The sequence below is a fragment of the Sebastes fasciatus genome, chromosome 19 (assembly GCF_043250625.1).
Source record: "Sebastes fasciatus isolate fSebFas1 chromosome 19, fSebFas1.pri, whole genome shotgun sequence".
NCBI classification, from domain to species: domain Eukaryota; kingdom Metazoa; phylum Chordata; class Actinopteri; order Perciformes; family Sebastidae; genus Sebastes; species Sebastes fasciatus.
Genome location: NC_133813.1, coordinates 8,331,570 through 8,347,928, shown reverse-complemented (window position 1 = coordinate 8,347,928; position 16,359 = coordinate 8,331,570). Strand labels below are relative to the sequence as shown.

The 16,359-nt window shown below is 41.0% G+C and overlaps 2 protein-coding genes across 2 annotated transcripts; both read right to left on the bottom strand.

Annotated features, from left to right (window-relative positions):
* Positions 1-3,221: 3,221 nt before the first annotated feature.
* Positions 3,222-10,438, bottom strand: LOC141757835 (uncharacterized). Its single transcript, XM_074618691.1, has 3 exons — positions 8,799-10,438; positions 6,344-6,432; positions 3,222-6,245 (listed from the first exon to the last, which is right to left on the bottom strand). The coding sequence occupies exons 1-3, from the start codon at positions 10,418-10,420 to the stop codon at positions 4,516-4,518; spliced, it is 3,441 nt and encodes a 1,146-aa protein (XP_074474792.1). The 5' UTR covers positions 10,421-10,438; the 3' UTR covers positions 3,222-4,515.
* Positions 10,439-12,948: 2,510 nt separating this feature from the next.
* Positions 12,949-15,769, bottom strand: LOC141756927 (E3 ubiquitin/ISG15 ligase TRIM25-like). The gene has a single exon (XM_074616983.1). The coding sequence runs from the start codon at positions 15,426-15,428 to the stop codon at positions 13,761-13,763; it is 1,668 nt and encodes a 555-aa protein (XP_074473084.1). The 5' UTR covers positions 15,429-15,769; the 3' UTR covers positions 12,949-13,760.
* Positions 15,770-16,359: the final 590 nt, after the last annotated feature.

Below are 16,359 nucleotides of genomic sequence, written 5' to 3'. Positions count from 1 at the left end.
AGGAACGCTCTCTCTCTCTGGAATGACCTGTGATTGGTCAAAGTCTCCCGTCACAGGCTAGACTATTTAAAGCCTGAAAACAGAGCCATGAGGAGGTGTAGAAGTATATTTTTCTCTCAGAGCACTGTGGCTCAGAGGGTAGAGCAGTTTGTCCACCACTCGGGAGATCGGTGGTTTGATCCCCGGTTGCAGTGGGTCACATGTCCATGTGTCCTTGGGCAAGACACTTATCCCCAAATTGCTTCCAAAGGCAGTGTGTGAATGACTATTTAGATTAGATCCTGATGGGCAAAGTTGGCGCCTTAGCAGCCTCTGCTGTCAGTGTATGAATGTGTTTGTGAATGGGTGAATGCTGACATGTAGTGTAAAGCGCTTTGAGTTGTAGGAAGACTAGAGAAGGGCTATATAAATGCAAGTCCATTTACCATTTGAATTACAAGATGCTGAAAGGTTATTATGCCAAAGATATACTGCCTACTACCACATTAAGACATAGGCCGCCCCCAGGGACCAATTCATTATTTATATTATAATAAATACAGTTATTTATGAAAATAAAAATCTTAGTTTTTATCTTAAAACCATGGTGATGTCTGATGTGTGTTAAGGTTTACGGGGCTAGGGTTAAGGTTCTGGTAGGTAGAAGGGGGGAGAGGGTATCTCCTCCTCCTGGTCTCTCCTCTTTACAACATGATATGAAGAGTTTGAGACTGGATTCCACCTAAAAATACATCCTGCTCTCAACACACAACCTAAGATAACCCTGCTAAGATAATAAGTCAGCTTTAGGTTGATGTGTTGACCTAGTCCTCTCATCATTTAGTTCACTTTGGTTTGTTTGTAGCAGCTATGTGACATTATTAAACACATCTGTTCATTAAACCCATTTCATTAATGATGACCTTTAATCTTGACCTGCTCATGTAGAAGAACACAGACAATGTCGGTGCTGTTAGTGACCTGAGGCCTGTACTACGAAGCAATATTTGGCGTTATCGAGGTAACTTCAGGGTTAACTCTGCGTTTTCGGTTCTACGAAACTGGTTTACTTCTTATTGAGGTAGATCACCATGGTAACTGATGCTGAACGGCTAACCTGCTCCGGAGCAGGTTATGTTCCAGATAAGAGATCAACTCGGATGAAAGCACCTCCTACTGACCAATCAGAGCTCGGTGTGGTGATTTGATGGTAATATTACACACATATGAAGAAATTTAAGTCATAATCCAGGCTAAAACCAACACAGTTAAAACTGACAAATGCAAAAAGAACAGTTGGATTTATGTTGTGGGTGTTTATCGCTTTGAATTTTATTTTTATATTTATTTATTTATACTCCGTCATGAGACCGTTTCACACCGTCACAGAGGATGAAAGCAGGTGAAAGGAGGTTTAAATAGTCATAGACGCCTATTTGTTAACACAGGTTTAAAATAGTTGTAATCCATTCATCTATCATACTCTTTAAAGCTATTTATATTTAGACGACTATATCTGACTTTTGAGTCTTCCGTTAAATTAATAAATCTGTTAATTGACGCATTCACACATCGGGAGTTTTTTCTTTCACCAGCTGTCCTTCCTGCATTTGGCAGCTTCAACTGTGTGACTTTTAGTCTGGATTAAGTGTTTAACTTCTTCGTATTTGTCTGATATAGTTTACTCTTTGTTAAATGTGCCTCTCTGTCTGCTGTCAGTAGACTTGTCAATGTCTCTGGTTATATGTTGCAAACACCTCCTCGTTCATGTGAACGCGCTCATAATGAGATTGGAAAACCCTGGGTTGATTTACCGAGTTGATAACCAGCTTCGTAGTACAGTTTAGCGAGATCTCGTTTGTTAGGTTAAGTGAAGTCAGATAACGAGAAGATACCCTGGGTATGTTGAACTCGCTTCGTAGTACAGGCCTCTGGCTTTGAACTCTTCAGGGTTTATTACCACATCAGGGACAAGAAAACGTTTTGTTCAATGTTTAAAGTCTACCAGTTGTTCAATTTTACAAACAAGTTATATGTAGGGCCTATTGCAGAGTGCATCTTGATGTATGATCATAACCACGTTGATTCTGAGTGCATTATCAGCAGAGTAGAGAGACAGTAAAGGAGTCAGTCAGGGAAGGAGTCAGCTGACTAATGAAATCTAATCTAATCGACCGATTAGTCAACTAATCGACTGAGAGGGGGCAGCCCTAGTAACTTTATTCTTTATAATACTATATAAAGAGAGACTAGCTGGTGAAGATAGTGGAGCATTTAGCAGCTAAAGAGACAGATATCTCCCTCAGGAGTTAAAAGCAGTTAACAGAGAGAGAATATTAGACATTACATTCATCAGGTGACCAGAGACACTCTCAATGATGTTCGTGCGGCATGGCCACTGTAGTGATGCCCTACGAGCCACCGTAGTGACGTAGTGACGAGCCCGTTGCGGCGATACGTCAGCGTGGACGCCATATTGGACCGGGCAAGACGAATATTTTTTTTTTTTTTTTTTTTTATGTTTTTTTTTTTTTTTTTATTATTTCAAAATTACAGTATGCATAGTAACAGCAGAACACATTAAAACATTTACATACAAAAGAAGCATATCGAAAACTGAAAGAGCTGTGACAAACAAAACAAAACCAACATAAAATAAAAACAAATAAAAAAATAAATAAATTGCGTTCGAATAGTCCTTTTTGCTTAGGAAGGTTCCTAACGGAGTGAAATGACCCGGAAGTATCTCAGTAGCAGCCATCATAAGAGCTGTTCGAATTCACCAAATGTTAAGGAAAGAGGCTTAGATGCTTCCTTTATTATCTCCTTTAGCATAGGATACACTGGACCATCCTTTACCAAAGGAAAAGAGAGAATAACATCCCACAATTCCTTGCGGCCGCAGCATTAAAAGTGACGCACCATTCGGCCGTTCATAATTTGTAAAAAATGGCTATGTTCATCCATCAAATCAACAATATATAAAACGTTTTTTTTCATATCATTCATGTTTAAATAAGGTATTTCTATTAACTGTAATGGTTCTTTTGTTCCACAAGGTGGAGCCATGTGATGCCTACTGTGGACACGAATCGAGAGAATGCAGTCTGAAGCACTAGGCCTACCAAACATGAATTTATATCCTAACACAAATGAAATATCTCATTTAGGAAGATGCTACATTCATGGATAATGCATAGTAATCTTTGATAATTAATAACAACGTAATTTTTTTGCACAGTTCTTCCTGGTGAAACAGGTGAGTTTTCTTTTTACTTTTAGTATGTACTGCAGCTGCCCTTACAACAAATCAATGGCCTTTGCTTGGTTAATGAATCAGACATAGGGTTTTCTTGTTTTACTCCCATTGTGTGTTTGCAAACAAATTTAAGAGAGAACATAAGAAAATGTGTAAATGAGGCCGAATTACTTCATTCAGACATTTAACTCACCCAGTGTGGTTGATTACACTGCTGCTTCCTTTTAGTCGGGATTCCACTTCTCTATATTCGACTGCACTTTGTTATGTTTTAGTGGGAAAAGGCCCTCAGTTATACTTTCATATTATTTTCATATTTTCTTTTGTAGATTTAATACTTTCTTGACTAAACACACAAGGATACTGTATTCATTTTGAAAAAACTTTATTGATTAATTTTGTTCACATATCCAATCAGTAAATTGGTAAACTGGTTCACTCTTTCCATACATTCTTATATCCATATACACGATATTTAACCTCCTGAGCTCTAGCCTTATTCCTCGGAAAAATCAGGACCAGTTCCTCAATCATAAGGCATGTATGCATATTTGGTCTCATTAGAAAGGTTAGAAACTAAGTAATATGAATAAATGGTAAGTAAACAAAACTACATTAACATGGAGATTCCAATGGAGAAGCAATAAAAAAAAAAGCATAGTATAAAATCTTAATTTCAAAGCTAAAATCACCATTAAAGCCATGATCCCACAGACATGTGATGCAACTGAATGTATTATACTACACTTTGACTACAACAGTAACTATAAATTTGATGAAAATACACTAAAATACAACATTTATGATACAATTTATAAAGATATACTCAGGCGCTCTCCATGTTTTGGTCATGTTTATTGTTTACATATTTACTGTTTACTAGAAGTTTTAGTTCAAAATCTATTTATTTCCATATAACCATGTTACAAATAATATAAATATCCCAGAAACATTGAATTAGTAATTAACACAATAGAATACTGATCAATATCAGTGAACAGCTCCATCTCTTTTACCATTAACCATTACATTATGTTGTATATTTCTTTTTGAATATTTTAGTTAATATCTCAGTTTTTAACATTTTTTATTATTTATTTTTTTGTTGTCTTTTACAGTAGACACAATGACCAAAATTAAAAAGGTATTTGAATAAAAAAGAAAACTCCTGTAGTCATATGATCAGTGATTGTGATCAAACCGTGAAGGCAGCTGAGCAGCAAAGATGGATGAAGATGTATTTACACACTCACAACAAAATCTCACCCAGTGCCTCTTTAACAGCCTTTGTCTTCTGGCTCACAAAGCTCAGCCGATGATCTAAAACCCAAAATACTATAAACCCTGAGCCCAGCATAGAGTGGCTGAGTGAATGTGGTCTGGACTCTGTGGAGGAGAGTCATGGTTTCAGAGACGCTGTAGAAACACAGCATACCTGCCCTGTGATCCAGGTACACTCCTACTCTGGAGGACTGAGGGCCTGAGATAGAGGTACCATTTTCGTTATGACTGAATTCATAACCATCATCTGAACAATCTAATGCCCAAGACTTGTCATTGTTTCCAAATTCACTTTCTGCTCCCTTTCTGGCAATATCCTTGTATGTGACAGCTACATGAACACCTATCCCACTCCACTCTACCTCCCAGTAATGACGTCCAGTCAGACTCTCCTGACCCAGGACCTGAGACCTGTTAATAAATCGATCTGGCTGACTAGAATCCGATTGTTTTTTACTCATGTTTGTTGCTTTTCTGTTCTCCTCAGATAATAACAGCCGAGGGTGTGCTGTGTTTGGATCCAGAGTGATTCTTTGTGAATACTTTAAGAATTCATCTCTGCTCTTGGGCTCTTCTTGTGGCAGTAGCACTTCCAGGTTAGTCAGTGTATGTGAGATCTTGATCCATTCCTCACTAAGAATGTCCTGTAGTCTATCTCTGGCCTCTGACACAGCCACTGGCATATCCTCCCAGTACCTCAGAGGACAGATATTTTTCCTGGGTAAGTCTGTAGATTCACTAAGATGTGACAGAAGGTGGTACCTGAGTAGAAACTGGGTGTGGTCCTCTCCGTGTGACAGCTGCTCCAGCTCAGTGTCTTTCCTCCTCAGTTCGATGATCTCCTCCTCTAGCTCTTTCTGAAGCTCTTTGACTCGACTCACTTCAGTTTTCTGCTGAGATCTGACCTGCTGCTTCACATCTGAGATTCTTTTCTCAATGAGACGGATCAGATCTGTGAAGATATTCTCGCTGTTCTTCACTGCTTTATCAGCAGAGTGATTGATAGCATCCGCCTCCTGCTGGAGTACCTTCACATCTTTCTCTCTCTTCTGGATTCTCTGCTGGATCTTTTGCCGACTCGCCCCAAGCTCTTCCTGCCTCTCAGTCATTTCTGTTGAGGCTAAGACTGTGTCGTGGCCTTTATGTTCATCCATGGAGCAGCGATAACAGATACACTGCTGATCAGTGCGGCAGAAAATCTTCATCACCTCATTGTGACGAGTGCAGATGTTCTCCTGAAGCTTCTTGGTGGCGTCGACCAGCTTGTGTTTTTCAAAGGCGGGGGATTCATAGTGAGGCTGGAGGTGCTGCTCACAGTAAGAGACCAGACACTGCAGACAGGACTTGAGAGCTTTCAGCTTCCTCCCAGTGCAGAAATCACAGGCCACATCTCCAGGTCCGGCATAGCAGTGATCAGCTGGAGCAGCTTGGAGTCCTGTCTTCTTCATTTCCTCCACTAAATCTGCCAACATGGTGTTTTTCAACAGCACAGGCCTCGGTACAAGGAGCAGTCTGCACTGAGGACAGCTGTAGATTCCCTTCGGATCCTCTTCATCCCAGTGGCTTCTAATACAGCTCATACAGTAGTTATGACCACAGGAAATAGTCACCGGATCCTTCAGTAGATCCAAACAGATCGAACAGCAGAGTTTTTCCTCGTCCATCTGAATTCCTCGCTGCGCCATTTCACCTCTCAGAGACAGTGAATGAAAAATAGCTTCACTTCCTCATACAAGAAAGACGCTGGGCACTGATCCAAACCAAAACTGAGATCCTTTTTTCATGTTCACTCACTGATCTGCATTGAATGGGGTGTGAGCGCACTTGCATGGTTACACCCATCTGTACACTTGCAGATCTGGGAGGGGCGGAGGAAGCAAAACATGTGGACTGACTGGACTGACTGGGACTGACTGAAATTGAGAGCAGTAAGAGGAAGGAAGGGTCATGAGGCTTTGATAGATTCCAGGAAGATAAGTCGTTTACAAGCAAGTCAGTGTGTTCATGTAGCCCCTCTTTAGAATATGATGTGAAGAGTTTGAGACATCAGAATGAATGAATTCCACCTAAAAATACATCCTGCTCTCAACACACAACCTAAGATAACCCTGCTGAGATAATAAGTCAGCTTTAGGTTGATGTGTTGACCTAGTCCTCTCATCATTTAGTTCACTTTGGTTTGTTTGTAGCAGCTATGTGACATTATTAAACACATCTGTTCATTAAACCCATTTCATTAATGATGACCTTTAATCTTGACCTGCTCATGTAGAAGAACACAGACAATGTCGGTGCTGTTAGTGACCTGGCTTTGAACTCTTCAGGGTTTATTACCACATCAGGGACAAGAAAACGTTTTCACAAACAAGTTATAGCAGAGTGCATCTTGATGTATGATCATAACCACGTTGATTCTGAGTGCATTATCAGCAGAGAGTAGAGAGACAGTAAAGGAGTCAGTCAGGGAAGGAGCAAATGAAAAGGTTATTTTCATATCTCTGTCTCCACTCCTGGTTGTTTTTCATTTCATGTTTTCACCACCAGGTGTCCCCCCTGGCTTAGTCTTCCCTTGGTGACAGTTATAGGCCTCTTTTACAGCAGACATTTTGACTTGTTTAGTATTTTTCTGTGTTTTTGTGTGGCTCTCTTTGGTATTGTGTTGATTTATTCTCTTTGTTCTCAGCTGTTTAGTTTCCTGTTTGTGCACAGTAAAGTGTATCCATGTACTGAATCCACCCTCTCTAAATATCAAAATAAGTAAATAGGTTTATGAAAACACATTGTGTACTACATGTTATTGTGGATGCTGCCTCATTAAATAGACAGAAATTTCAATCGTTTATGAAAAATAAATGAACGTAACTAACCTCCTGAGTTAGTTAAGAAGAATTATCACATTTTCTAAATTGAATTTTATAAATGCCTGAATGACCCAAACATTTGGTTTCACTCTAGTATCCACCCAGGACCATGATGCACATTAGAGTGTGATGGTCCTGTATATCAACTGGTGTTTGTTGTGCAAAAGGACAAAGAAAAACTGAGGAAAAATAGAGCTACTATTTGATGTTCTCAGTTTTTTTTCTATCTCTGTCCATTTTAACTGACTTAAACAGTTGTGAAATATCCATGAACCTTTTTTATCATTATTCATTATTATCATTATTATGTCTGTATTTTTAGGGAGAGTGGCCTTCACAATAGTCTCCAGTGGGTTGTTGTTAGTGTTGTTTAATGTACAGGTAGACTGTGGTTATGTAGTTTTTATTCATTCAGACTTAGTTAGTGTCACTGCAGGAGGAGCTGCTGCTGTTTTGCTCATTGATCTGTATTTCTTAGTTTTAACTTTTCAGCTCTTTATTTTTACAGTACAACAGCGCAGGTATACAGAATACTACAGTCCCTGTTTTTCAGGCCTGAGTGAGAAAAACTGCTTATTAATAAACCCCTTTTTCTCTTCTCTCCAGCACCTCTAGTAGAGGTTCTTAAATGAACTCACAAGAAATACTTGAAAATCAACTTTATTGATGGATTTTGTTCACATACAATCAGTAAATCCTGGTATAGGACTGGTTCTATCTTTCTATCTGCATATTCACTTCAACAAAAATCAGTCTGTTAAACCAACATGTCATCACTGTGGGGGAAAAACCAACAAGTATCAACGTAATGATAATTACATAATAACACTTTAACATAATATCACAATAACACTTTATACACTCTGGTAAATATGTGAATCAGGGTTACAATTTATGATTATTTGATTAATCTGATGATTATTTTCTTGATTAATTGATTAATTGTTTGGTCTATAAAATGACAGAAAACACTGAACAATGCAATACAATAAATAATTAATAGATTATCCAAATAGATGTCAATTCATTTTCTGTCAATCCAGTAATGGATTAATCAATGAATTGTTCCAGCTAATGTGGATGTTGCAGTCAGACTCTACTTCATTTATGTTTTCATTGTTTCAATGTAGAGTTCACAACACAAGTTTCATTGATATTTTAAAACAAATTAGATTCATACTTTCAACATAAAATTCTTTGAATATACAGTATATTAACAGTATCAACCAAAACGTTCCAACATTTAAACAATATCAACAGAGAATCAAAGGTAGAAGACAGCAGAGTCATGATTATCAGGTCATCAGTGGGAAGTGCAGAAACATCACAGCAAAGAGAGGCGAGCAGCAAAGATGAAGAAAAGATCTATTCAAATGAAAAACAGAATCTCCCCCATCCACCTAATCATTTCTGTCTACTTGAGCTCAGCTGTGCATCTATAACCTACCCAAAGTCCAGCATAGAGTGGCTGAGTGAATGTGGTCTGGACTCTGTGGAGGAGAGTCATGGTTTCAGAGACGCTGTAGAAACACAGAATACCTGCACTGTGATCCAGGTACACTCCTACTCTGGAGGACCAAGGACCTGGGATGGGAGTTCTGATGTTGTTGTGTCTGAATTCATAACGATAACGTGAACAATCTAATGCCCAAGACTTGTCATTGTTTCCAAATACACTTTCATAGACTGCTCTTCTCATATGTGCGTATGTGACTGCTACTGAAACTACAGGCCCACTCCACTCCACCTCCCAGTAATGACATCCAGTCAAACTCTGTCTGCTCAGGACCTGAAGACTTTCAATGTTGCTGAATGAACCTGGGCCACCAAGTGCTAACTGAAATAACATACTCACCTCTTTAAATAATGATGTTCCCGCTGTTGCTTTTCTGTTCCCTTCAGATAATAACAGCAATGTGTCTGCTGTATCTGGATCCAGTGTGATTTGACATGAATACTGTGAGAAATCAGCCATGGTCTTGGGCTCAGTAAGAATTTTCTCGAGTTTATCTCTGGCCTCTGACACAGCTGCTGTCACATCCTCAAAGTGTCGCACAGGACGGATATTGATGCTGGATGACTTTTTAGTGACAGCAAGATTTGACGGCGAGGGATAGTTCTGTAGAAACTGGGTGTGGTCCTTTGTGTGTGACAGCTGCTCCAGTTCAGTGTCTCTCTTCCTCAGATCAGTGATCTCCTGCTGCAGCTTCTCCTGAAGCTCTTTGACTCGACTCACTTTAGATTTCTGCTGAGATCTGACCTGCTGCTTCACATCAGAGCTTCTTTTCTCAATGAGACGGATCAGATCTGTGAAGATCTTTTCGCTGTCCTCCACTATTTTATCAGCAGAGTGATTGATAGTCTCCACCTCCTGCTGGAGCACCTTCACATCTTTCTCTCCGTTCTGGATTCTCTGCTGGATCTTTTGTCGACTCGCCCCGAGCTCTTTCTGCCTCTCAGTCATTTCTGCTGCAGCTGAGACTGTATCGTGGCCTTTATGTTCATCCATGGAGCAGCGATAACAGATACACTGCTGATCAGTGCGGCAGAAAATCTTCATCACCTCATTGTGACGAGTGCAGATGTTCTCCTGAAGCTTCTTGGAGGGGTCGACCAGCTTGTGTTTTTCAAAGGCGGGGGATTCATAGTGAGGCTGGAGGTGCTGCTCACAGAAAGAGACCAGACACTGCAGGCAGGACTTGAGAGCTTTCAGCTTCCTCCCAGTACAGAAATCACAGGCCACATCTCCAGGTCCAGCATAGCAGTGATCAGCTGGAGCAGCTTGGAGTCCTGTCTTCTTCAGTTCCTCCACTACATCTGCCAACATGGTGTTTTTCACCAGAGCAGGCCTCGGTCCAAAGGTCTGTCTGCACTGAGGACAGCTGTAGATTCCTTTCTGATCCTCTTCATCCCAGTGGCTTCTAATACAGCTCATACAGTAGTTGTGACCACAGGGAATAGTCACCGGATCCTTCAGTAGATCCAAACAGATCGAACAGCAGAGTTTTTCCTCGTCCATCTGAATTCCTCGCTGCGCCATTTCACCTCTCAGAGCCAGCGAACGTCTGGACTGTAATATTTCAATTGAAAGGCATTTAAGAGCATAAGATAGAGTTTATCAGATCAGCCTTTGATTTGTTCCTGGAAGATGAATGGTTTGGACTTGGACTCTCTTTATCGGCCCCCTTTACAACATAGAGCAAAGATTGTACTGTACATAAAACTTTATTGGCCACAGCATACAACTGAAATATGAATATTGCCATAATGTCCAAACCCAGTCCTCTCAGCAATACAGGTTAGTCTGCTTGGAAAAGCTGTGTAACATAAGTAGGTTAACAGTAACTTGACTGTGTGTGGAAGCAGAGTGTTGATAGGACTGTCAGGCCATTAACAAAAAAGAAATGAGACTCTTGGATTTACTGCAGTTTTGTTTCAATTCTTCAATTCTGCCCATTCAAAGAGTACTCCATTACAGTCCTATAATGTAGTTGGACTCACGATGGACAGTTCAAAGTTCCTTTTCAAAACATTACCCACAGTGCAACTCAACCACCGACAGTTTGGTCGCAGATTTGGCTGAGTTATGCTAGTAGTGGCTAATTAGCTAAACAGGTCTGATAAACTCACTTCCACATCGATGACATCACTTTAATTCAACAATTTATCAGATGTTATCTTTGACGTTACTTAAGCTGGCTATACACTGTACCATTTTAGCCTGTTTCTGGCCCCAATTTTGAGCCGCACAACTCATTTTAGAGTTGGGCCGAATTTCAGCTTCGTTGGGTGTCGGGTGTCGGGTGTCGGGTGTCGTTTGCCGTGCGGTGTACAGGGGGGACCGAAGACCGATTAACTCCTCCCCACCGGCCGTTGGACAGTCGGTTGAATTTCTGACATGTCAGAAATTTTGGTCGGCAAAGTGTGGCATCCAATGAAGATCCCACGTGTTTCTCTTTGCCTTTTCTTTCGGGCTTTGAGGAGGTGGTCCGGAAGCAGTTTCAGACACCGTCAGGTGTTGGTCGCTGGTCTGGGCTCTGTAAACGCTTGGCGTCAGTTGACAATCAGGAGAGGCTAGGCTGTGGGCCGTTACCTCTAATGGACCAGGCTTTGGCAGCCTTGGTTTCTCCATTTAAGTCAATAGTGTCCCAAGCAAGAAGTGCAGAGTGATGGATGCCCTTCTGATTAAGCTGCATGGTGCGATGACGGTCCAGACCCAGCTCGCTAACACAGCGCCATATTGGCACTTCACCACAACAGCTGAAGGAGGAGTGTGGTGCAGACCTGATAACGGAGTTGCAACAGGTTTCCTTACTTCTCCCTAAACTAACGAGAGAGCAGGTAGAGGCAACTGGCAAGGCCATGGCAGGGCTATGGGGTGTTGGGCGCCACCTGTGGCTGTCACAGTCCATGCTGCAGCCAGAGGACAGGATGTGTTTCCAGAACCTCCTGGTTCGTGAGTCAGGCGCAGGGGACCCGGTTCCATCCCTTTCCACAGGGGTTCAAGCTAGTCTGTTAGGCATAGCACAGTCCGTGGTTCAGACTATGCAGAGTGCTCAAACGCCATCAACAAGAGCGTCATATTCGTATCGCTGGGTGAAAATGAAGCTCCCCTCTTCCAAGTTCCCAAGAACCACCAGTAACAAGGAATTGCAGCTCTTAAAAAAGGTTCATTTAAAAAGAATGTCTTCAGGGTAGGCTCACAGCAAAACAATAAACAGAAGGAAGCTGTATACCCTAAACTTGCCTACTCAAAAAGAAAGGAAACAGAACACAAATCACTAACTTAACTCCCAACCAAAATCAGGAGAAAAAAGGGTTCTACAAAAATGTAACCTGCCTCTACCAAACCTGGGCTCTTATAGCAATTTACAAAATTCTGTACATTATAGTTGCTGTGTTCTTGCTGGCAGTCTGATTTATCTTTTCCCCTCCTGAGTTAGTTAAGAAGAATTATCACATATTCTAAATTGAATTGTACAAATGGCTGAATGACCCAAACATTGGGTTTCACTCTAGTATCCAGCCAGGACCATGATGCACATTAGAGTGTGATGGTCCTGTATATCAACTGGTGTTTGTTGTGCAAAAGGACAAAGAACAACTCAGGAAAAATAGAACTACTATTTGATGTTCTCAGTTTTTCTATCTCTGTCCATTTTAACTGACTTAAACAGTTGTGAAATATCCATGAACCTTTTTTATCATTATTCATTATTATCATTATTATGTGTGTATTTTTAGGGAGAGTGGCCTTCACAATAGTCTCCAGTGGATCGTTGTTAGTGTTGTGTAATGTACAGGTAGACTGTGGTTATGTAGTTTTTATTCATTCAGACTTAGTTAGTGTCACTGCAGGAGGAGCTGCTGCTGTTTTGCTCATTGATCTGTATTTCTTAGTTTTAACTTTACAGCTCTTTATTTTTACAGTACAACAGCGCAGGTATACAGAATACTACAGTCCCTGTTTTTCAGGCCTGAGTGAAAAAAACTGCTTATTAATAAACCCCTTTTTCTCTTCTCTCCAGCTCCTCTAGTAGAGGTTCTTAAATGAACTCACAAGAAATACTTGAAAATCAACTTTATTGATGGATTTTGTTCACATACAATCAGTAAATCCTGGTATAGGACTGGTTCTATCTTTCTATCTGCATATTCACTTCAACAAGAATCAGTCTGTTAAACCAACATGTCATCACTGTGGGGGAAAAACCAACAAGTATCAAAGTAATGATAATGACATAATAACACTTTAACATAATAACACAATAACACTTTATACACTCTGGTAAATATGTGAATCAGGGTTACAATTTACAATTATTTGATTATTTTGATAATTATTTTCTCGATTAATTGATTAATTGTTTGGTCTATAAAATGTTAGAAAACACTGAACAATGCAATACAATAAATAATTAATTGATTATCCAAATAGATGTCAATTCATTTCCTGTCAATCCAGTAATGGATTAATCAATGAATTGTTCCAGCTAATGTGGATGTTGCAGTCAGACTCTACTTCATTTGTGTTTTCATTGTTTCAATGTAGAGTTCACAACACAAGTTTCATTGATATTTTAAAACAAATTAGATTCATACTTTTAACAGAAGATTCTTTCAATATACAGTATATCGTCACCATTTTAACATTAACGGCAAAAACTAAAATAAAAATGCTTATTAATTCAACCAAAACGTTCCAACATTTAAACAATATCAACAGAGAATCAAAGGTAGAAGACAGCAGAGTCATGATTATCAGGTCATCAGTGGGAAGTGCAGAAACATCACAGCAAAGAGAGGCAAGCAGCAAAGATGAAGAAAAGATCTATTTAAATGAAAAACAGAATCTCCCCCATCCACCCAATGATTCCAGTCTACTTGAGCTTAGCTGTGGAATCAGGACCTACAAAAAGTCCAGCATAGAGTGGCTGAGTGAATGTGGTCTGGACTCTGTGGAGGAGAGTCATGGTTTCAGAGACGCTGTAGAAACACAGAATACCTGCACTGTGATCCAGGTACACTCCTACTCTGGAGGACAGAGGACCTGAGATGGGAGTTCTGATGTTGTTATGACTGAATTCATAACGATAACGTGAACAATCTAATGCCCAAGACTTGTCATTTTTTCCAAATCCACTTTCATAGACTGCTCTTCTCATATGTGCGTATGTGACTGCTACTAAAACTATCCCACTCCACTCCACCTCCCAGTAATGACGTCCAGTCAAACTCTCTCTGCTCAGGACCTGAAGCTGGTCAATGTTGCTGCGTAATTTTGGGTTACCATACCATAAAATTTTCTGTATTGGTCCTCTCTCCACTGTTGCTTTTCTGTTCCCTTCAGATAATAACAGCTGTGTGTTTGCTGTGTCTGGATCCAGTGTGATTTGACATGAATACTGTAAGACATCAGCCCTGGTCTTGGGCTCTGCCTGTGGCAGTAAAATATCCACTTTAGTCCCTGTCAGTGAGATCTTGGTCCACGCCTCAGTAAGAATGTTCTCGAGTTTATCTCTGGCCTCTGACACAGCTGCTGTCACATCCTCAAAGTGTCGCACAGGACGGATATTGATGCTGGATGACTTTTTAGAGACAGCGAGATTTGACAGCGAGGGGTAGTTCTGTAGAAACTGGGTGTGGTCCTCTGTGTGTGACAGCTGCTCCAGTTCAGTGTCTCTCCTCCTCAGATCAGTGATCTCCTGCTGCAGCTTCTCCTGAAGCTCTTTGACTCGACTCACTTTAGATTTCTGCTGAGATCTGACCTGCTGCTTCACATCGGAGCTTCTTTTCTCAATGAGACGGATCAGATCTGTGAAGATCTTCTCACTGTTCTTCACTGCTTTATCAGCAGAGTGATTGATAGTCTCCACCTCCTGCTGGAGCACCTTCACATCTTTCTCTCTCTTCTTGATTCTCTGCTGGATCTTTTGTCGACTCGCCCCGAGCTCTTCCTGCCTCTCAGTCATTTCTGCTGCAGCTGAAACTGTGTCGTGGCCTTTATGTTCATCCATGGAGCAGAGATAACAGATACACTGCTGATCAGTACGGCAGAAAATCTTCATCACCTCATTGTGACGAGTGCAGATGTTCTCCTGAAGCTTCTTGGAGGGGTCGACCAGCTTGTGTTTTTCAAAGGCGGGGGATTCATAGTGAGGCTGGAGGTGCTGCTCACAGAAAGAGACCAGACACTGCAGACAGGACTTGAGAGCTTTCATCTTCCTCCCAGTGCAGGAATCACAGGCCACATCTCCAGGTCCGGCATAGCAGTGATCAGCTGGAGCAGCTTGGAGTCCTGTCTTCTTCAGGTCCTCCACTAAATCTGCCAACATGGTGTTTTTCAACAGCACAGGCCTCGGTACAAGGAGCAGTCTGCACTGAGGACAGCTGTAGATTCCCTTCGGATCCTCTTCATCCCAGTGGCTTCTAATACAGCTCATACAGTAGTTATGACCACAGGAAATAGTCACCGGATCCTTCAGTAGATCCAAACAGATCGAACAGCAGAGTTTTTCCTCGTCCATCTGAATTCCTCGCTGCGCCATTTCACCTCTCAGAGACAGTGAATGAAAAATAGCTTCACTTCCTCATACAAGAAAGACGCTGGGCACTGATCCGAACCAAAACTGAGTTCCCCTTTTGATGTTCACTCACTGATCTGCGGTGAATGAGGTGTGAGCGCACTTGCATGGTTACACCCATCTGTACACTTGCAGATCTGTGAGTGGCGGAGGAAGCAGGAAACATGTGGACTGACTGGGACTGGCTGAACTTGAGAGCAGTAAGAAGAAGGAAGGGTCATGAGGCATTATATAGATTCCAGGAAGATAAGTCGTTTACAAGCAAGTCAGTGTGTTCTTGTAGCCCCTCTTTAGAATATGATATGAACAGTTGAAGACTGGATTCCACCTAAAAATACATCCTGCTCTCAACACACAACCTAAGATAACCCTGCTGAGATAATAAGTCAGCTTTAGGTTGATGTGTTGACCTAGTCCTCTCACCATTTAGTTCACTTTGGTTTGTTTGTAGCAGCTATGTGACATTATTAAACACATCTGTTCATTAAACCCATTTCATTAATGACGACCTTTAATCTTGACCTGCTCATGTAGAAGAACACAGACAATGTCGGTGCTGTTAGTGACCTGGCTTTAAACTCTTCAGGGTTTATTACCACATCAGGGACAAGAAAACGTTTTCACAAACAAGTTATAGCAGAGTGCATCTTGATGTATGATCATAACCACGTTGATTCTGAGTGCATTATCAGCAGAGAGTAGAGAGACAGTAAAGGAGTCAGTCAGGGAAGGAGCAAATGAAAAGGTTATTTTCATATCTCTGTCTCCACTCCTGGTTGTTTTTCATTTCATGTTTTCACCACCAGGTGTCCCCCCAGGCTTAGTCTTCCCTTGGTGACAGTGATAGGCCTCTTTTACAGCAGACATTTTGACTTGTTGAGTATTTTTCTGTGTT